Source organism: Lonchura striata, chromosome 6 (genome assembly GCF_046129695.1).
Source record: "Lonchura striata isolate bLonStr1 chromosome 6, bLonStr1.mat, whole genome shotgun sequence".
NCBI lineage: Eukaryota > Metazoa > Chordata > Aves > Passeriformes > Estrildidae > Lonchura > Lonchura striata.
The window spans coordinates 62,321,018-62,343,396 of NC_134608.1; the positions used below are offsets into that span (position 1 = coordinate 62,321,018).

Below are 22,379 nucleotides of genomic sequence, written 5' to 3' on the forward strand. Positions count from 1 at the left end.
GTTGAAATCAGAAATGACAGCATTTAGAATCTTGTGAAGGTAAAAATTCCTGGGTAATACACTTTGAGGGTTAGACGTTACAGTGGTGGTGGTAGGTTGACCGACTTGATCTTAAAGGACTTCTCCAACCTTGGCAATTCTAAAATCCAGTGTTCTGAAGTAAGGCCCTTTAGCTCAAGCTCTGAATTAAACCTGAATGTTTAAAACTGAGGTTAAGCAAAGCTTATACATGTTATTCTGTACTTCATCAGGATTCAAAAGATGGAGCAAGTGATAGAGCACAAGGGAACAACATAATTTTTGAAGTTGAGGATGTTGGTCTTGGTTCAGTTTCCTCTTCCAGTTTACACAAGTGTTTGTGAACAGCTTGATCTAAAAGGGTGGGAGAGGAGGCAGCTGAAGAGATGTTTTTTGAAAGATCAGGATCATCCTTTGTGTCATAGGAGTGGGCAGGTGTCAGAGCTGAAGGATTTCTCTCCTGATCATATTAAATTACTGGACTTTTCATTATAATTTAATACTTCAGAAGAAAGATTTTGCAGCAACTGTTCTTTTTTTCTGCCTGCAGAGTTAAATTTCTGCAAAATAACATTTTGCAGTGTTGTAATGAGAGCATTATGAATGCTGCCAACAGCAGATAGAGTACAGGATGGTGAAACAGTCTCTTGGTGCAAGCTACGTTCACCTGGGGTCAGCCCTCTGCCTTGTAGTGTGAAGCACTCTCAGTTACCTGTGTTCACCTTCTCTCTTGTGGTTGTAAAAAAGAGAGAAGAAAAGAAAAGCAATATTCTGGATGGATGATAATAAAATCCAAACAACATATGCAGAAGTATCCCTGCTTACAGTTAGAAACATCCACTTTACCGACTTCCATGGATTTTGAAAAAGGTCATGCAAAGGAGGTATTCTTTATGTGGTTCTGTTTTGTGAGGCTTAGAAGAAGTGGTGATTCATATCTGCTGCTTTCCATCTCAGTGTGAGTGGTCTGTGCTGATGCTCAGTGAGTCTGGTCAGAGGAGATGTTGGGTTCTGGCCAGCAGGATTTCTGGCAGCAGTTTACCTGGAGGAAGTAGTACAGAGGAGTTAGAATCCCATGCCAAAGTCAACTGCTCTAACAGTTCATCCTCTGGCCACTCTGTCCTATCTGTGTTTCCTTTATTTTCGTGTCTGACATTTTACTGTTCTCTGTGGTCTGGCTGCCACATCTCATTTTATTGACAAAACTGTTTTTTTTTTTAAAACTGCCTGTTTCAGATAACTATTTTTATCCAGTAGAGAACGGCAAATTGCAGGTTTGCTAATTTTTACCTATTGGCCATCTCTGCCAAGATCTTTGGTGGCTTCTGCTACAGGAGACCTGGAAAGATGGGCATACAAGCATGTCTGTACTTCTAGAAGGAGTGAGAGAGGAAACTGCTGCACATAGTTCTTGTAATGTTCCTCTCTTTACTCCAATGAAACTTTTTAATTAAGTAAAGGTCTGTTCATGAAGAAGATCTGGTCTGGGTTGCTGCCAGCTGTTGAGGAACTTTCAGCTACAAGGGGATCAGGATTTTCCTCCCTTGTTCTCTCCTTTCCTGGTGTCACAGTTGCACAGCCTGTTAAAAATCTTTCACAGCAAACATCTCTATTAATTCCTGGGAAAACCAGAATATACTTTCTTTGGAGTGAAGGTGGCATGTCTGCAGTTTGATTTTGTGTCTTGTATCTCAAGTACTTAGGCTGGATTTATTAGGGTAGCATTTATACTAATGCAGATACTAAAATACTTAAACTATTATACTAATAGTTTGCACAGAGTTTTAGCTCAGCTCATTGCAGTAACACCTACTGAACATCCTGAGTGACTGTACATGTAATTTGGATAATTATGCAGGGGGCTGTTACCCAACAAAGCTGTCAAAGCTTTGTTACTTGCAGTTACAGTTTATTGACAAATCGTGGGGCCTTTACCTTCACAAAAATCACTGTTTCTTGTCAGTAAGTATCCTTGTGGCATAATGCTCTGCATTATGAAGGGCTTTGATATCTTTGTCAGCAGCAACATAATCTGTGTGTTTGGTTAGTAGTTATAGTGGTTATTTGTAGTCCTATTTGTAGGACTACAAGTGCTCCATTTCTAGAGGGGTGATTGGAGTGTAACTGATAGACATTATTTGAGTTAAGGGCTGGATGCAGATCTGAACAGGCTGATAACACCTCTGTAAGAAACCTCTTGTTGAATTTGTGTTGCCAGTGTATTTTAAATAAAATTTTTTGAGCTGGTAGTTTCAGGTCAGCCTGAGCATGTTTAAAGAGGTTTAGAACAGAAAATCCACTCATGCACCTTCCTTTTTGAGGTGGAAGTATGGTAGGAGATAGAGGGACTGTCTGCAGCCATTGAAGCTGCCTGCTTAATTGGTTTTGACCACATAAGTTAATGAAGTTCAGCTGTGACCTTTTTTAAGCTTGTTCCAAATGTAGTTTCTGGCATCTCAAGCAAGTCCATGAAGTTTTAAAATCCTGGCTCTATAAACAGATCTTCTAAGATCTATAAACTAATCCTTGCTCTATAAACTGAGATTTACAAATAAGTGAGTAGTATGTGTGATTCCTTAAAATCAGAGGGTTTTGGGCACGTGCAAAAGGCAGGCCTCAGAGCCAGCAGGATGGTGATTAGAACTAAGCAGTAGCTGCAAGATTCATCAGCAGAAAAATTATACAAGAAGTATAAAGAAAGGACAAATAAAACAATGGTCTGTGTATTAACACTTGGGTAGAATAACTGCCCAAGTTACAGAAAAGTATCTCTGGTGAGATATAAGGAAGGTCTAAGCTTCATAATGGAGCTCTGTGCATTGTATCTTGAGGCTTACAAGCAAGTATTGTATTTGAAATAAGCAAGCATTGTTTTAACCAAAGGCACATGTACTTATAGTGATTGGATAGAACTACTGTCAATATGCTTTTGCTTTGTGTGACTGGTCAAAAAGCTTTTAAAGTAAATTGTAACATTCTTGGTCTGCTGCCTGAGATGTGAGCTGCTGGCATCTTCCCATTGTCATAACCATGTAATGAGAGTGATGCTAAAAAATAAACAGCTCGAGAGGCATTCCACAGCAGTCCTGTCCCGTTCATGCCTTGTACACAGCCCCTGGCTGGCGATAGTATGGACCATTTAAGATGTGATTATGAGCTGTTTTTCTTCAGTCCATGGGCAGGGGTCAGAAAGTCAGACATGGCCACAGTCTCTCCTGTTATTTTCAGGCTCTAATGTGTTCTGGTTGCCTTATCTCATGGATTTTGGTTTCAGTTCTTTTTCTATGGCTTTGACTTTTGAAAACAGACACATTTCAAGAAAAATCCAACACGTTGTAAAGTTCACAGAGGCTGGGGACAGTGATTGCTTTTAGACTGGAGCAATTGAAAGGACTGTTTAATCTAAATATTGCTTGGTGTTGGTCCTTGGGTAAAAGAGCCACAAAGAAAATAGAGGTCGTTAGGGTCACAACAGCCCCTAGTAACTTCCTTGCTTAGACCAGCTGTTGCAAAACTACTCAGAATTCAGAGGCAAACAAAATCAAAAGTGGAGAAACAGTGCTCTTATTTAGGTGAAGTCCAGGAATTTGTTTGATAAATAATATAAGGAGTGAAAGAGGGATTCCTTTCTGCTGAAGATGCTGACCCTTTGCCAGCCGTGGCTCAAAATTTAAACCGGTGTTTTCCTTGTTTCTGTGGTTTTCACTGTAAGAAGTTTTTCTTATCATCTTTTAACTCAATAAATGTAGACAGTCTTAGTTTAAAGAGTGCCTGGGGATAGAGTAAAAATTTCAAGGACTTAATTTCAAAATGTCTAAGGCTGTTAAACAATCAAATCCTGGTGGTGCTGAAAGGAGTGTGTTATCTCCTTTGTTTCACAATTCTGAAAATTTGCCTAGGGGCTCATAGATGGCCATCTAAATAATGTGCTAATATTTTCAAAATCAGAAACTGCTCAATACTTGGGAAAACTTATTTATCTTGGATGCATTCCTAAAAAGGTTTTTGAAGATAGGATGAAATGCCAGAATGAAAAAAAAGTACATTTTGTGTAGCTGTGGGTTGGTAGAAACTCAGGCTGCTGATGTAGAAATACTAGAAGGCAAGGGAGACCTGAGGCAATGTGTGCTGAAATCAGAAAGAATAGTGTTACATACACATAAATGCAGAGAACATGCAGTTGTTCAAGGAACTGTGGGTATGGAGGCCTGAAACCCTGGTAAATGTGGCAGGATTTAATTAGACGTTTTAGACCCTGCAAATAAACTGCTCAACACTAGTTTGGTGCTGCAGTCCTAGCACTTGTGGCTGGTTTTGGTTTGGATCTTGCAGGGATGCACCTCAAGGTTGATGGAAGACTGAAATACTCAGTGAGAAGCTGCAGAATAAGACTTTGGGGAGGATCCCTCCCCACTGTCTCCTGCCCATCCTTGCCTACTTGCTGCTCATGCTGTAGGAGGGGTGTGTTCTTAACTCTGTTACTCTTGGTGCAGCTAATTTTGTTTAAATACACATGAAAACACAAAGAGCTGAGATTTGTCCATCTTTTTTCACAAAACTCACCTCTTTTGTCACTGTTACTCTAATTCAAATTAAAATTTGATTAAAGAATGCATTAATTTGGAGAGGTGAGTTTATCATACTTGGAGGAGTTTGGATATGTGATGATTGTTTACAATATGAGTAACAACTTTTTAGACATCTCATTTCTTTGGTATTTTTTCTGTGCACTAGTCTTAAAACTTCTAGAGTACAATTAAAGATAAGACACTTCTACTCTAGAGAAAAGCACAACAGAGATAGTGTGATATATTTACTGTTATAGCTCTGGCTTCTCTCATTACAGTACCAGATTGAAACAAGAGATTATGTCTATATTCCACCAGAGCATCAACTTTTTTTAGTCTTTCTTTTTACAGTAAAACCAACTTGGATGTGTTCCTTTGCAATTCTCAGTTCTGTTCCGTGCTGGAATATATCACCACCAGAGGGTGACATCATTACTGTGTTTCTGAAAGTTAGAGGCACTGAGGAACAGGCACTCAGCTTTGTGGCACTAAGGAGTACTGCCAAAATGCACCGTGGTGTCATGGGCATTGTTTGGGTAGTGCTGATGAGCTTGACAGTGAAGCAAGGGATTACAACTGAAAACATCCTCTATCCTTGCTTTCTAAAACTGCCAAGAGAAATAAGAATGTATTTTTCGTTGTGTTTGGGGTTGGTTTTTTTTGTTGTTTTGTGTTTCTTTCTTTGTTTTTGATGTATTTCTGCATAAGGTTGCCTAGCTCAGCAAGGACTCAGTTGACTGATTTAACCAAGACCCCGTTAAAATGGATTTCACTCTGCTCTGGGTCACCTAGTGACTAGAGTTCAAGAAGTTCAGGAGAACCACAGAGGAAATATTCTGGTGTGTGCTTTCAGCATGCCTCTTGCAGGGCTCTGCTGCCAGCCAGCCGTGGTGTGTGCATGGCCAGATAGCTTGGGCAGACCCAGATGAGCTGGGAAGGGAGAGGGTACCTTGTTGTTAGAGGCAGAAAACCTATTATTATCAATCAAAATGAAAATATAGGTCTCCAGAGAGAACAGGGGAGTAATCACAGCATCACAATTATTGAAAAGCATCAATTCTCTGCTTATTTCCTGCTTTAAAGTGTGGAAGTGTTAAGATCCTTTCTCTTGTTTTCTCCAGTGTATTTTTCTACTCAAACAGATTCCAAATTATTTTATTCTTAGCTTCTCCTATTCTTCTTTGCCTTCAGAAATTCCACCAAAAATCAAAAACACAAAGGGAGAAGATAAACATCATCCTATCTTCTCACAGCTTTCTTCAACTTCTGGAAGAAAATGTGCCTATGTAATGAGTTTCCTTAAAGTGAAGGGAAATTTTATTTCCTTAGTATATATTTGCAGTGGGTAAGAAGAGGATTGCAGGGCTGTCTGTGGCTACAAGTGTCCAGAATGGAAAAAAAAAATGAACAGAATAAAAGCAACTTAAATTCACAGAAATCACTAAGTTTTAGATTTCATTCTTCACTCAGGTCCACTAAACTGAGAATTTGTCTCTTTTTTAATTTGGTTGAGGCATGAAGTTGTTTTGCTGGAGTTTTTACTTATGCCTCAGTAAGGCAGTGAAATTACTCTGGCTGGAATAAGCATTGTCTACAATTGAACACCAGCTCTCACAGTGCAGTTCACTTACCTTAGGAAATCTGGAATTTGGATAATCAATAGATATTTACAGCTCTGATTTCCTTCAAGACACTGATTGTAGGTATTGATATAAAGACAATGTTTGGAATATTTCAGTACTGGGGATTTTAAAGGTCAGTGCTGCTGTAGATGTTGAATCTGTGTCTAAAGATTCTGGGTTTTAAGTACCTAAAGTAGTACCTATTTTAAGATACAGTGTGAGATGTTCTACAGTCACAGTCATGTTTTGATTTGTGTTCAGATAATAAGAGGAATATCCTTTATCTTTGTGCAAGAGAGAAAACATTAAAGCTAAATACAATTGACCAGACTATGACACAAATCTCAGCTTCTGGTGTCTTGGAAATCCTGGGTTAAGAGGTGACCGGCAGGCACCAGCGCGCTTCAGAACAGCCTTCACCTGCCTCTGAAACAGGCAATGTCAGTGTTTGGAATAACTAATTTAATTTCTGTGAATTGTGTTGTATGGCTGTGCAGGTTGGGCAGATCTCAGGATTTGTGCAATATCCCACAATGGTTGTCAGAGTGATCACCTTTTGTGGCTCAGGCTTTGTTTGGGTCTGGCCTGACAGGAGATGGAGCAGTGCCTCTGCAGAGCCTGGTGCCAGTCCTGACTGCTGGAAACAGTCACAGGAGTAGCACTGCTGTGCTATTCCTTTGGTTTGTGTGAACTATGGACTGTGTTTGTTCACAATTCTCCTGACAAAATGAGTAAATTCACTGAAATGGAATTGTTGCCAAGAAAGATTCAGCTAGCTGAGGCTCCTGCTATATGGGTTTGGGGTTAAGAGAAAAAAAGTCTTTTGAGATTCCAATTTTTATACTTTCTCTTTTTTCCATTCCACTGCTGAAATGCTATTTTTGGATGAAGGAGGTGAAAATCTAATGGAAACATTTCGGAAGGATGGAAAGCAAAACTGCTCTCCCCAGCCAGTCTGTTCTGTTGTACATTGTCTGTGCACACTCTTCCCTCCAGATTTTCAAGTCCTTTTGTGGTAAGGAAAAAATGTTTGTGCTATTAAGTGCTGACAGGTTAGGAATAATGTTTCCCTAGCTGCTCCCCCATGACTGTGCAGCCCTTGTTGGATGGTGGATGGTGCTGGGATGGCAGCCAGGACTGAGGAATTCAGAGGGGCTCTGCTGCAGTGGCCTGGCAAAGGAGCTGCTGAGATGCCTTTATCTGACTGCCATCAATGAGCCACTGTTTGTCAGGATAATTGCCCAGTCAGTACTAACTGTGGGGATAATTATATAAAGCTCGTGTTCAGTGGAAACAGGAAATAATATGTTTTATTTACTTTTCCTATTCATGAAGTTCCCTTCTATCAGCCTGCTAGGACTGGCTGGTAATTTTTTGCTGGCAGAGAATATGGGGTGACAAATTAACATAAGGGGCATGGCATCAAAACCTAAATGCCCTTATTATTCAGGTGAAATCTCTGGTTTTAGGGCCTAATTGAAAGGCTGAGAGAATTGGTTTTTTTCCAGCCTGTATTAGAGAAGGCTTTGGGGTGACCCAATTGCAGCCTCCCAGAACCTGAAGGGAACCTACAGGGAAGATGGGATGTTTTGCAAGAATATGAAGTGACAGAACAAGGATGAAAGGCTTCCAGCTGAGAAGAGAGTAGGTTTAGGTTAGATATGTGGAAGGAATTCTTTACTTAGAGGGTGGTGAGACACTGGAGTATGTTGCCCAGAGAATTTGAGGCTGTCTCATCCATGGAAGTGTTGAAGATCAGGGTTGGATGGAGCTCTGCACAGCCTGGTCTAGTGAAAGGTATCCCTATACATGGCAAGGGCATTGGGACTAGATGGTTCCCTTCCAACCCAGGCTATTCTATGATTTTATGATTACTCCTATGTAATCATGTCCTATGTCTACAGCTGTTCAGCTGGTTTCTCTAACTTGGAAACAAATAGTTTCAAAAGTTCTTACTTTAAAAAGGCTTTTCTCAGTTCTTATGGTAGTTCTGCAACTGTGGAAAGGTCAAGTGTAATTTTTTTTTTTTACTCAATTAGTAATACAGCTCACTATAAAAAAATCTTAGTATTGCTATAGCAAATTCTTGATTTTTTGGTTTATTAAACCAAACATTTGAAACTAGTCACTTAACTGATTACTATTATGAGAAACAGTTATTGTTGAAAAGTGTCTCATACTTACTGAAAAATCATGGATTTATTTTCTTCTATTTTAACCCTTGAAGTTTAGGAGCCATTTTCCTTTGCATTCTCATGTTGGATATCAGTACCTTACAGCATGAGGAAGACTGTCTCCTTCAGTGTCACTGTTCGTACTGGTGAGCACACCAGCCTGTGACTCATCATAATAACTGACTCAACAGTTACTGTGTGCAGACTGGTTAAATAATGGTGAGCAATTGGACTGCAAAGTCAGAAGTCTCAGTTTTTGTTTCCGAGGGGTGAGTAGCACAGAACCGTGTGAGTTCATCTGTGCAGTCCTACATTGCCCTGGTGTTAGGAGCTGAGGGGATGCAGGGAGCACTGCCTGCGTGCCTCTCCTGCTGCTCCACAACATCTCTTGGATTTCCAAGGCTTTCCAACCTCCAGGTATCCATGCTAGAAGTGCAAGTGGAACATCAGGTTCTGAATAACAGCATCTCACCCTGGGCTCTCTAGCCTTGAGCAGCAGACCCTTGCACCTTCTGATTTAGGTTTTTGTGGTGTGCACAAGTTCCCTGACACACTTTATCCAGCTCTCCTACTCCAGCTTTTGTGGTAGATGGAGCTGAGCCAGTAGTGGCAGGAACATTCCCTGTGTAGCCCAAGGGGAGTATTTAATTTGCCTGTATTTCCTACTCAGGTTAATGGAAACAGCATGCCAAAATTAGCTGCAAAAAATTTCCCGCTTTTCTGTTTTTATCCCTTTGTTCTTCTTCTAACTCTTCTCAGGGAACGTGACATCAAATGAGTTTAAAGGTTTTCTGTGTTCAGTGGGCTGAAGTCTGTGCTGTGATATGTGATGTTATGTTGTACTCTTTTGACAATTTTCCTTAATTTCCTATAGTTTTCCAGTAAACTTTTGTGTGGTTTTTTACCTCTTGATAATATTTGGGTGGAATTTTCTCCTTCATACCTATGCAGAGCAAAACAACCTTGGTTTAGCCCTAGGTGGGAGTGATCTGGGTGTGACAGTCACAGACTGCTCTTGACTGATTTACATATTCAGAGTTACATGGGAAACTTAACAGCAGCGTGGTAATGAGAAAAAAATAATTCAATCACACTGACATAAATTTTACTGGAGAAACACAAACCCTTCAGGTAAAGGTTTGTACAGGAAATGAAATTACTTACGTGTCCAGGAAAAGTTACAAGAATCCAGCAAAAGCTAAGATAAAGTTTTGGGACACTGAATAATGAAGAAATGATCCACCCTCTGAGCATTTGAGGTGTTCTGCCTTTAGAGGATTAAGCTGCTTATTTCTTTACTAGTTTTACTACACTGGACTCATTTATGTAGCACCTCCATGTAAAATACATCTTTTAAATTTTTTATAAGCTGGGAAGTGCAATTTAAGCTATGGATTTTTTTTTTTTTTTTAATAAATTGATAGGGCTGTTTCCACCTGTAAAATTTCTGAAAAATTTGGCAGCCAACGTTTTCATATGGGGAACTTTATTTCAGAAAACAAACTAAGATTACTTCAGCCAGCATAAATGACACGAGTAGATTTTACATGTGTAAGAGGAACTGGAATGGAGAGCTATTTTTAAAAAAAGATGCAATGTTTTTTGTCTGATATTTTTGCCTTTTCCCTTTCTCGGTGTAAGCCATGCTGGGTTTGCCTTCCAAAAACCACACTTGTTTTTCCTGTTATGTAATCCTTTCTAAAATTTTGTTTTGTGTTGTGACACTTGCATCAAGCTTTTTCTACCCCTGATGTGCATTGATTGAAGTGAATTGAAAGCAAAACTGTCACATATTTCTGGTCTCCTTGGAAAGCTTTCCCTCTGGCTGATTTTTACAGTCCTATTTCCATGTTTTTCTACTTATTAGAATTAGCCATTTTGCCTCAATTGTGTTCCTACCTGCAATCATGTCCCATCTAGATATTATCTCATAGACATTCCCTTAACCTAAATATTTAAAGAAATATCCCACTGGTAAATAATCTATTTATTTATTTGTAAATATAACTGGGTCCTGTTTGAGGATATGTTTCTACTGCAAGCACATGGAACCTCCACCTGCTCCATGCTTGCATTGAGACTATTTAGGATAGCACCATCAGCAGCTCAGTTTAAAACCTGACTTATGATTAAACCTTATGTTTCAATGTTTTTCAAGTGGAGTTTAGGATTTTGGATTGAATGTTTAGTAAAAGCTGCACGGCTGCATAGATCTTTTCTTTGCATTGTTTTCTTCTCTTTCTCACTGTGCAAAGAGAAAATAAGAAATGGCTGGCCAACTGCACATCAGCTTTCCTGTAGCTCAGGCCTGGCAATGTTTCTCGTGAGGTCTGTTTCAAGAACTAATTCATGCTTTATGTCCCCTGCTATTCTTGAGAGATTTAGGAGCTGGCAGTGTGCTTCCAGGCCTCTGAGTACAGTGTGCCCTCCCCTGGAGCATCTCTTTGCCCCTGCCTGCTGCTCCGCCACGCCCCAGCATCTCCAGGTGGATGACTCCTCTGGCACTTCAGAGTGCTCACACTCTACTGGGACAGGTTAGAAAGAGACAGATCATTTTCATGTCTTCAGTTGTGTGGAGTTTTAGTTGCATTTAAGGAAACAAAAGTAATAATAAAAAAGTTTGAAAGATTAAACCACTTTCCTTAATATTACTCTTACTTAATATTTTCTTAGACACATTTTTATACTCAATGCTCTGAAATAATAAGCAGAGAAAGTGTGATGCATTTCTTGCTTGTTTTCAAGGAATTATATAGCTTTTGGTAATTTATCCTCCTACGCACATGCCATGCAATGACTTGGGTGTTCACTGAGGAAAGGCACTTGTGGCACAAGTGACAAGGCCCAGGTGCCAGGATGGGTTGGGATGCACTCACTCCCATTGGTATTGGCCCCTCCCAGCTGGGGAACAAAATCTCAGACTCTTACAGTTAGGAAGTCCCCAGTTTAGCAGGCATACAAGTGTATCTGCTTATCCTGGCTATTTTTCTGCCAGCTATTCATAACGTGGTTGTCACTGCAAGAACAGAAGAATTTTTAAAGTAGTAGTTTTCCATTTTAGAAACAAGCTGCAATATTTATCAGATGCTCCAGAGCTGGAAGAACAGCTTTGTGGAAATAGAGTTTCTCTGTCATTGACTTATTTATTTAACAACAGCAACAACAAAGAAGCTGAGCTTTCTGCACTGTTACAATCTGGATTTTTGATTTTTTTTTCCTTTGTGATACAAAGTTATTTTCGGACTGCAAGATTGGGCAAGCTGAACTAAAACTTGCTTCTCCTTTTATTCATTTTTTTTCTTTAATTTGATGCCTACTGAAGCTATTAAAATGTCAGCTGTTACAATTGAACTGGATAAGATTTCATCAGATGAGATTGAAAGCAAAACGGATTCCAAGCTGGATTTTAAGCAAGGCAAATTCAGTCAGTCATGTTTTGATTACCATCATGGTTTTCAGCTTCACTGCTCATGTTCTGCACCAGCTGGTAAGCATGCATTTATATTACTTATTTTCTCAAATCTGTGCCTATTCACTCATGTAACATGTGGCAATTAAACTCTAAGACCCAACAAGGAAAACATAGGAATTGTTGCTGGCATGCAAGCATTAGAGGAATTAATTTTAGCTCAAATAAAGGGTGGAAACAAATTATTGTTTAAAAAAAATCTGTGTCTCCTGGACCCTCTAGCACATGGCAGACGTGGTCCACAAGCCTGTTACCTTGGCATTGCAGGAAAATGAGCTTTCCATGATTCAGCTTTTAAGTTAAAGCAGCCTGAGCTGCTGCTCTTAGAGGAAACTTTGCAGAGTATTTCTGTAAGGTGTGTGTGCTCTCTAATGACTGTCACTGGGGCTCTTTGTTTTTTTCTGGGTTTTTTGTCTGTAATATGTAAGAAGGGAAATTCATATTGCTTGTTTTTATATTGGGCAGGTGATGTGTATAGGTAGAATATGTCCACAAAAATGTCAATTTTTATGAGCATAGTGAAATTTATATTTTTCCAAAAATTCATAGTCATAAAAAATACAGACTGTAGCTGCCTTGGGTTGTCTAATATAAACACAGGGACACATCTACAGGTTACTAATGGAATCTCAGTTAATCCCCACAAGTCTTTTTAAGTATTGGATATTTCCTCACATAGGAAACCCCTTCTGGGAATGGCTACTCTGATTTCTTTAGGACTATGTACATATTATGACTTTCACAACTCCTAAAGAATAATTTGGTTTTCATCATGTTTTCAACTTGCCCAGACAAAACACAGACTTGGCAAGTGGAGAATATCTGAATGTAATTGACACTCTATATCCTGTAATAGGACAACTGAAGTGCAGTGCAAGTCTGCATCTAGGAGATTGGCTGAAGCAGATTGAAGATATGAATCAAATAAATCAAAACAATATTTTCAACTTTGCAACAAGTGTTTGGAACATTTTCTGGTTATAAATTCAGTTCTTACACATTAAAATTGTCAAATGGTTGGAATCTTTCCTTTGCAAGAAAAGCAGATGGCTTGTGCTTTCCCTAATAGAAATTATCTAACTTCTCTTTCTCTAAAGCCTTCAGTAACTTTTGTAAAACAGAATTTTCATAGTTGATGCACTTCCGAAATTTTCTCTTGTATGTCAGCAGGGTTTGTAAGGTCAGGAATTAGGTGTCTGTCTGTTCCTCTGGGATCTTATTACATAATTTTTAAAATATCTCTCCTTCCCCTACAAGTGTCACTAAAGAACTTGTGCATGTGCTAAGTGATTTGCTGAGCTATATTCCTTAAATGACAAACAAACCTTTTTAGCCTATCTTGTTGATAAATAATTAAATATTAAATTAAATTTAATATTAATTTAAATTTAATATTTGAACTTCCAGTACAAGCAATATACTGTTGCTCAGAATTCTGCACAAAGGAGGTGATAAAAACCACACTTCCTTGTTTGATTCTTCCATTCAGGGAAAAATATTGTTTTCTTTTAAAAAGGATTTTGTCTTGTGAGTATTTATTGCAAACACTATTTAATATTCCTGAAGCAGAAACAGTGCTAACAAACATCTCTGATAAATGTTTTGTCTGAGTATGGATATTTTCTTGGTTTATATTTTTGTATCATGAGCAGAATCAAATGAATACTGATACATTGTCTTGGTGTTTTGGGGTGTTATGAATGATCACTTAAAGGAAATGCCATCTCATTTTTTTGCCTTCTAAAGATTTCCTTGTATACTTATTTTGCCAGTCTTTAGGCAAGCCCTTTGTAGTTTCTAGTGTCTGCTGTGTTGGTTAAAGTCTGGATGGAGAAGTGTAAACAAGCCCTGTTTGGCTTCCACATGCCTTTTCCTAAAAGGTACTGCTGCTTGTTCAGCCATGGCTATTGATAAAAATAATGAGCTCTTGCTTATGCTACAATGATGGACCTTATTTCTTTGAGTAGGCTATTTACCAACAATGCTGTTTTTCAGGCAGAAAAAAAATTCAAGCTATGGCAATTGACAGAAATTGCCTCCAGGGAACTCAACATCCTATATCTGAGTGCTGCCCTGAGGTTTGGCTTCTCTGCCCCAGGGGACTGCACTTCCACAGCTGCAGCCTTGGGAATCTCTATATTTACTGTCAGCCAACTTTAGATTTTAAACTGGTTTTTTTTGAAAATAACTTTGAAGGGACTCGCATAAAATTGTTCATATCACCAAGAAATGATAGGAAGAGGTATGTAAGCTATGCAAACAGTGAGTACTCAGTGTTAACCTACAGAAAAGCAGTAATAGAGAGCACTTCCTTGTTCTTCTGTTCAATTTGTTGTCCACAATATTGGTTCTTTTGAGAGGTTATAGTTTAAAATTTATTATGCAGTGCTTGTCATATAATTCTTTTGGTATCTAAAGCACAGGATTCAATACAGAGAGATTTCACTTAAAAGCTTTCCACATACTACTGATGTGTTGCCTCTTAAACATAAGACTTACAAAACGTGAACACTGGCAAAGGTAAAGTGGTATCCTGAAATACACTCTGATGTTCAGGAAATGTTACTGAGACAGAAAAATATTAACCGTATTTTTATTTTGTTTTATTTTCAATTCTGATGCAAGTACCAGTCCTGAGGTCTCTTTCTTGTGACCTGCACATACATCAAAATACATTGCACATACACCAAAATACACTGCAGATTAATAACAAAAGAAGAAAAAAAATCTAAAGTATTGGTAAGTTCCAAGTAGAGAGAACAGAATTTTTTTTTTTCAATGTAGAGCCTTATTGAAATCTTTAGGGGTTTATCACTTGCAGAAAAATACTGAGACATTGGTTTAAGGAAGGAAATGCATAACCAAGATCAGTTGATGAATGCCCCAGGAACAGATCAGAGATTCCATGGGTGAAAGCTTGAATGGAGCAGTGACACTTTAGACATGGCAGATAATGTGGGACTGGTAGGGACTGACATTTTAAAGATGTCATGCAATCTTTAAAGAATCAAGCTTATCTTAATTTTTAAGTTACTTATGCTTCAAATAATCTTTAATACAATATATTGAATGCAAGTGTCACAGCCACAGCAGTTTATCTTCACCAATGGAAAACAGGCTGTCCCTAATACAGAGCCGCTTCTCTGCTGTATTGGTGAGAGCAGAATTTCTTGCAAGACGTGGTCTATTTGCTCTCACCAGAAAAGTTTATCTGAATATTGCAGCTGTAAATGTTTGTGCAGATTTAAACCCTATTATCTCTGATATTTGCTTTTCCACTTCAGCTCTTATTAGTCTAGAAGAGACTGAAAGCACTTGGCCTAACAATGGTTCATTGGCTAAGTCAGAGTGCAGCACTCTAACTGTCCTAAAATTACAAATGCATGAAATCACATGGTTTGACTGTGACTTTTAGCAGAATGGTACAAGGTTAGAAAAACACCTACTTGGATTTGCCTTTAATGTGGTTCTTTCATTGATGGGTTTTTTGGGGCATGTTCTATGGTGAATGCAAGCGAAGAGAACGGGGGAGGAAGAGAGTATTCGTTCACACAGGGATGGAGAAAAGATGTACCATGAGCTACAACTCATGGAAGGACTATCACTCTTTGGCACTACCCTCTGAACTAGAATTTCATTAATAATATGCAAAATGAGCCTATATCTAAAGAATAATTCAGACTTGGCAGAGAGAACTAACACACTGAGGCATTCACCTCTCCCCTGGGAGTCATGACTTCCATCCTTACATGGCATGGATAAATGGAAACTAAACTGAACACAAAAATTTAACTTTTCCTAGAGGCAAAATTTCTCTCCTGTGCACTTCCTTCATTTAATGGGCTATTTACCTTAAATGGAGAATGGGGTTGTTCAGCAGACTCCAAGACACTAATGCCTTGTAATAGTGGATTTTATTTCCTAAGCTATCTCAGTAGCAACAGAAGTATGTCTATGTAAAGAATATGCTGACCTCAAAGGTCAAACTTTCCTTGATTTGAAATGTGAGATCAATTCTTGCAAAACAGATGAGTGCAGACTTGGTAACAACAGTGAAAAAATGGAAGTTTGAGCACTCTTCCTGTGGCACAGTGTGTCTTACGCTTGCAAAGCCTGAACACAACAGTGAAATACTTGTATCTTATCTGTGTGCTTAAGTCCTTTTTACTTGAATAATTAGCATAAATTGATAAGAAGGTCTCCAGTATATGAGAAGATGCAAACTGATTCAGGGTAGATGGGGAGGTCACTGAGGAATTTCAGGTTTCTTACAAGTCTTGAATTATGTGTCTATATGCAATTGTAACAACATGTTTAAAAAAAAAACAAGTCTGATACCTGTGAGCATCATAAGTAGAATGGACTGATGGCCATGAATCGATAACTTTGGTAAGTAAAGAATGCTGCTCTGGTGATGCAGAATACAGTTGTATTTCATGTTTGAAAACTGAATTAACTGTAGATTCTGACCTAGAATGTGTCTAGACAATATGCAGTCAGGAAATAAATGATGTCATTTAGTACATTGTATATAAGTTACTTCTTGCGGTGTTAGAAACCCCAACTATGGGTTGTTTATTATTATACCACCAAAAATCTATAGAAACTCTGGCAGACTTTTTAAACCCTTGTGATATTTGCATCAGCATTGTAATATTATCTACATTAATCCAATTTTAAAAACCAAAACAGTAAACAAATAAAAAAAATATTTTTATTTTTCTTCCTGAAAACACAAGTTTAGTAAAATTTAGAAAGGACATCATGGGAGAGAGAGTATTATATGGCGTTATCTGTGCAGGCAGCTGAATTTTATAAATAGAAAGTTCTGAGTGGTTCTGGAAGACACAAGTGTCCAAGTGTCTTTTTCCAAAAGTATATGGTGAGGAAAGGATTTGGCTGCCTATTAATGTCTGTCCCAAAGTGTGCTGTTTTGCTGGTAAAAGAAATTCGGAATGCTATCTTGAGGACTTATATATCTATTTATGCAAAAGTATTTGTAATGATTTAGCTCTCTCTCATTTTTATGCTCCTGCCATTGGGATAGAAGAGGGAGGGCATGCTGAAATCACTTAGATCCAACTACATCCACTTCTTGTGGTAAGACAATTATGGCTAGACTATCTGGCTCTATAGTTTTTGGAATCAAGTAACCTCAGGATTCTGTTTTGAAGAATTGACTGTTTAGGATTACTATTTCTAAAATGCATGTATTCTTTTGTGTATGAAAATAAAATAGATAGCTATTGTAAATGCAAGCAAACCCAATGGGAAGAAATGACGATGTCTGACTCAATTCAGAAGGCTGAATTATTTATTTACTATAACTATGCTAAAATACATTAATATACTATATAAAAGGAGGATACTAGAACTACATACTGCTTTCTCTAACTCTAACACATCTCGTGAGAGCCCAGCCCCAGGTGGGTTGGATTGGCCATCAGGCTCAAACAATCCTCACCAGAATCCAATCAAGCACTCACTCCAGGTAAACAATTCTCCAAACACATTCCACATGAGAAAAACAAGGAGCAGAAATAGAAATTTTTTTCTCTTTCATTTTTCTCTGTGCACCTCTATGAAAAATCCTGAGAGGGAGAGAAATGTGCTTGCCACAGATAGCACTTCAAAATAGCACCCTAAATTACATTATGTATTGTAAATCTTTTAAGTAAGCAGTAGTTCTCCTTATTCTGCTGCTATATGCAATGGGCTTTCTGTAAACTCAGATTGTAGCCAGATGCCAATATTAATTATTTTAAGGTATTGTTAACAAAAAAGGTAGTAAATTGTTTACCAAATTTAATTCAAAAGCACTTAATGATGTATGTTGAAGATGAGCTGTTTGTCCTACCCCTGTACTGAAATATATGCTAATTTCAACAGTGCCTTCTTGAATATCTTGAGAAAACTTTTTTTCTGGTGCTTCCTTGTAGAAATTAAATTCTCTCGTTAGCAAAGTCTTCTTCTGGTAGGTACATTAACTGTTCTTTTCCTTAATTTGTTTTCCTCCCATTCTTTTCCTGATAATAATAGGCCAGTCATAGTGGGCATGGCACTGGGACCATGAGTAAGAGTCAAAACTGATTTTTGCTTTCCCTAGGCATTGAGAAAGAACTAAATATCAGAAATTAATGAAATCACTAAAATAACTTTAGTCAGTCCACATTTAATCTTCTTCTCATGTTATTTGGTACACCTTTGCTTTTTTTATTTTCTAAATATTTTGATTTTGACACTCAAAAAATATCCAAGGAAAACACCCTTGTAGAAATATTAGTTTACTCAATCTTTCTTTCACCTAAAAAATATTGTGCTCAACCTGAATGAGGGAACTAATGAATTATTTAACTGAACCACTGCCAAAATCTCATGTTGCCATAATCTGTGTTCTTACTGCTTGATTCTCTTTTTGTCCAAGGATGAGATGTACAAGGTCTGCATGCTTTCTCTTCTATGATCTGAGGCAAGCTCTGTAAGCATGGCTTTAAAGAGAAAAATACTAAATTGATCGAGGTTCTTGCCCTGTCAACTTTGGCAAGGCAAAATGCTTTTTTTTAACTCAATACCACTTTGACAGAATAAAGACTGGATTTAATAAAGCCAGTCTTTTAGAAAGGCAGTTACTGAAGTATATAAATCAAATTATATTGACCTATGTATTTCTTAGAAATGTCTGTCTTGAAAAATCCATTAACTCTGTTTTATGGGAGAAAACTTTGGAAGTTTTCTCCCATAAAATAAAAAGCAATGGAAATAGAACATTAATTTGTTATGATGGTTGGGTTTCCTGCTCTTTGAGACTCTATAGAACACCTAGTTCTGCTGCTCACGTCAATTGGCTAAAACTTCTGTCAAAACTAGACAGAAATTGGAGTAATTCAATACTCTAGTTGGGAATAACAAACTCTCTATGTTTATGCACTCTTTTTAGTTTTCTTAATACAAACCTAAAGAGAACATAACTCTTCTCACATCATAGGTAATCAAAATAAGTTGAATTAAGTTTATTCCAAATGTTGACATCTTATTCTTCTTGAGAGTGATTTTGCCTTGTCCTCTGGTTAATTTAACTAAATGATGTAACAAATGCTCAGGGGGGTTAATATTTTTTCTTCCTTTCTGGAAGAGCACAGTTTATACATAGTTTTCACACAGGATATAACTGACTTCTTCACTTACCTCAGGAAGGAAATTGTGAGGGCCATTCAAACAAGTACAAATAGTTTTTCTTTATTTATAGACATCTTGTCATCCTCAAAATTCAGAGTTTAATACAACACATTTTTTGCATGTTTTTCTGTTAATAGTGTTTGTTACAGTAGAATTAAATATGGTGCCTTTTATTTTTATAAAATTTTGTTTTCTGCTGTTCTAATTTTGATTTCCATATGCTTTCCTTCTGAGCTCCTTTGCTTTTCTGGGAAAAGCAAAGCACAGATAATGGGGAGGTCTGGGAGGGAACTGTTATGTTCTTCTGCCCTTCATAACCCAAAGGAATTCCTATACAGACTCAGGTCAAAATCACTTGTTTGATATCCTGTAGAGGCAATAATCAGTATCCACTATTTCAGAGGAAAGGAAAACAGGCAAGCATGTTGGTCAGGTTTCCAGGTTTCTGTTTTCAAAGGTATCCTACCAATTTATCCAACTTAGCAGCACTGAAGCACTGCAAGAGTTATGTCACTCAGCTTGGGGAAAATGCAGAATTTAGTCACTGGAGGTAGATGCTCCCACACCACTGCCTTCACCTAGCTCCAGCTTGGGGTAAAGGGTGCAAAATGAGTCTGGGAGGAAAAAAAGACTCTCTAGAATGGATCATCTTATGATTATCCCTGAAAACCCTAATAACTAACATTAGGAATTTGACATAATCTTGTTTTCCCATTTTGTCGCCAGTGTTGACCCCTTTCTTTCTGTATATCTCATATTTTTCAGAGTTTAACAAGGTCTGTTGCTCTCATTTTTCTTCACAACAAGAAAATATTATCCTCTTCCTTTTGTTGTACTCATTATAAAGCACTTGAAACAATCTTCCTCTCTATTCAAATTCCTAAATTTTTCCTGGCTTTTGCACTAAAGTAACTTGCCTCATCTGCCCATCAACATTTTGGTTTCATCTCATTTGAGAATTTCACTTCACATTTCATGGTGGTTTTCTGGTTTTTGGTGTTTTTTTGTTTGTTTGTGGTTTTGTTTTTGTTTGGTTTTTAAAATCAGTTTTCTCATTTCTTTCCACTTTGAAGTGATAATTATTTGTAAGTATAATATATTTCAAACACACATCTTTGGTTTCTTCCTTAAAACCAGTAGTTTAGCTTTTGGTTGCTTTCAGTACCTTGACATTTATTTCACCACTTTTTTAGTACTCTGACTTGTTTCTCATTTTGAGATGGCAACTTTTTCTTGTGGTGCCAAATGGATGAGTTTCCACAGAAACTATAAGGCTTTGTGCTAACTTGGGCTAGAAAACAACGGGACCTTAAGTTTTGACTTCCTTGTTTACTCTTCAGCCTTTCCCATTTGGCCCCTTTCATTGTGTTTCAGGGCTACCAATAAGCTCAATGTTTGTTACTATTTTCACATTTAAAAGAGGAAAGATAATTGTGGAGGTACTGTATTCAGTTTGCAATCATCTGTTAATATTTGTAATTTTGCAATTCCTTTTTGATGATCTTTATATCTTAAAGGTTTAGTTCTTGTACTTCTTGCAGTACATACTGATAATTACAAGGTGCCTTCTCACTGCACATTCTTTGGCATGATTTTGGGTACTAGAATCAGAGGCAGAGTAATTGGCAGTTTGGGAGGGTATACCCAAACCTAGGATGTAAAACTTTTAATCAAAAAATCAGATGTTGCCATTATTGAGACTGGAGTTTCCAGTATTTTCTCAACATAGAAATCGTAGTCTTACAGTTGCATGTCAGATGAAGTTATAGAGGTGGTTTCTGTCTCTGCTTTATTTAGAAGTAAAAATCGGAGCAAAAGTTAGCTTTTTAATATTTCTTTTTCTTGTTGTGGTTTAATCTCTGCAGGCAACTAAATACCTTGGAGCCATTGGCTCACTTCCCCACCAGTGGGATGGGGGAGAAAACCCAAAGGATGAAAATTTGAGGGTTGAGATAAAGACAATTTAATAGGTAAAGCAAAAGCAGTGAACACAAGAAAAGCGAAAAAAGGAATTCATTCACCACTTCCCATGGGCAGGTGGTCAGCCATCTCTCGGAAAGCAGGGTTGTATCAAATGTCATCATTCTAAATGTTCCCCATTTCTTCTTTTCCCTGCTTTATATACTAAGCATGATACCATGCAATGTGGGATATCTCTGGGTCAGTTGGGGTGAGCAGTCCTTGCTGTGTGCCTTCCCCATTCCTTGAGTGCCCCCAGCCTACTCTACTGGGGCAGAGGGAGCAGCAGAAAAGTCATTTACAATTTGTGAGGACTGCTCAGCAATAATGAAAACATCTCCACATTGGAACATTGACAGTTCCACACTAAGAAACACCCTTATAAAACTGTAGTGAATTTACTCAGGAAGAAAGCAGAATTTGCCCTGTCTGAACTTGGCAGCTCCACATGGAATTTTTAGGACAAAAGCTGGAAAATGGTGGAAAGGTTACTATCTATAGATGGTGAGGAAGCCCATCTCCAACACTGAAAACATGATTCAACAGTTTCTATAAAGATATGATCCTGGCATGTGCATGTGCTATCAAGTGAGGCACTGATGGACTCTGGAATCAATCACTAAAAATCAATTAGCTTTGTGTTACTTAGATAATGAAATATATTCAGATATTTTTTTTTTGTTTCCTTTTTTGGATGTTGGAAGACCTCTTTGATTCAATTTACTAGAAATTACTGTGTTAACCTGGTGGTTCTGAGAACTTGAGCCTCTCTTCTTACCATGCAATCTTTCTGCAGAACATAAATTTGATCATTAGGCATAGCTTCATGGCTAATTTCTTTGTCTTGTACATTATTCTATCAATAAGCTGACTCCCTTTCTAATTTACCTGATGGGAGATTTGTACCTGGATGTGTGACTGTACAGATCAATAGGTAAAATGTGCTTTGTTTTTTTTTACATCTGTGTTTGCAGAATCACTGATTCATTTATTTGTATGAGTGTTGTAAGAAACAAAAGCTCAGTCTGTGCTTCCTTGAAATCTTTGGACAACGAGTTTCAAGTTTGGAGTATGTGATATCTAAGCCAAGTGGAATCTAATAGAGGTTTGGGGTTTTTTTTTGTGAGGTCTAAAAAATGACCAAGTTCTAGACTTATCAAGACAAGTCCAGGCCACAGTTCTGGTATTCCTTGACTAAATGGCAATTTAAGTCACTGTTAAACTGATTGTGGTTTATAAGGACGTGGAAAAAGACAGAATCTTGCCTACAATTCTTTGCTGGCTGAAATTTTTCTGGGATTGAGGAGTTTGATTTCTAAAAGGAGAAAGAAGTGCTTTATTAAGTAATGTATTTATTACAATAATTGCTTTCCTGCTTCATGTAACTTGATTA

The 22,379-nt window shown here is 37.8% G+C and overlaps 1 protein-coding gene across 4 annotated transcripts in view; it reads left to right on the forward strand.

Moving 5' to 3' along the window:
* Positions 1 to 11,289: 11,289 nt before the first annotated feature.
* The window catches only part of ANO3 (anoctamin 3), a 112,530-nt gene continuing 101,440 nt past the window's right edge, over positions 11,290 to 22,379 (forward strand). For 2 of the 4 annotated variants that reach the window (XM_077784400.1, XM_077784405.1), the window contains exon 1: positions 11,290 to 11,869. In XM_077784400.1, coding sequence (XP_077640526.1) covers positions 11,692 to 11,869 — 178 coding nt within the window. In that variant the 5' untranslated portion in view covers positions 11,290 to 11,691. The remainder of the gene's footprint in view (positions 11,870 to 22,379) is intronic. The other 2 variants (XM_077784399.1, XM_077784403.1) reach the window with 2 other exon arrangements.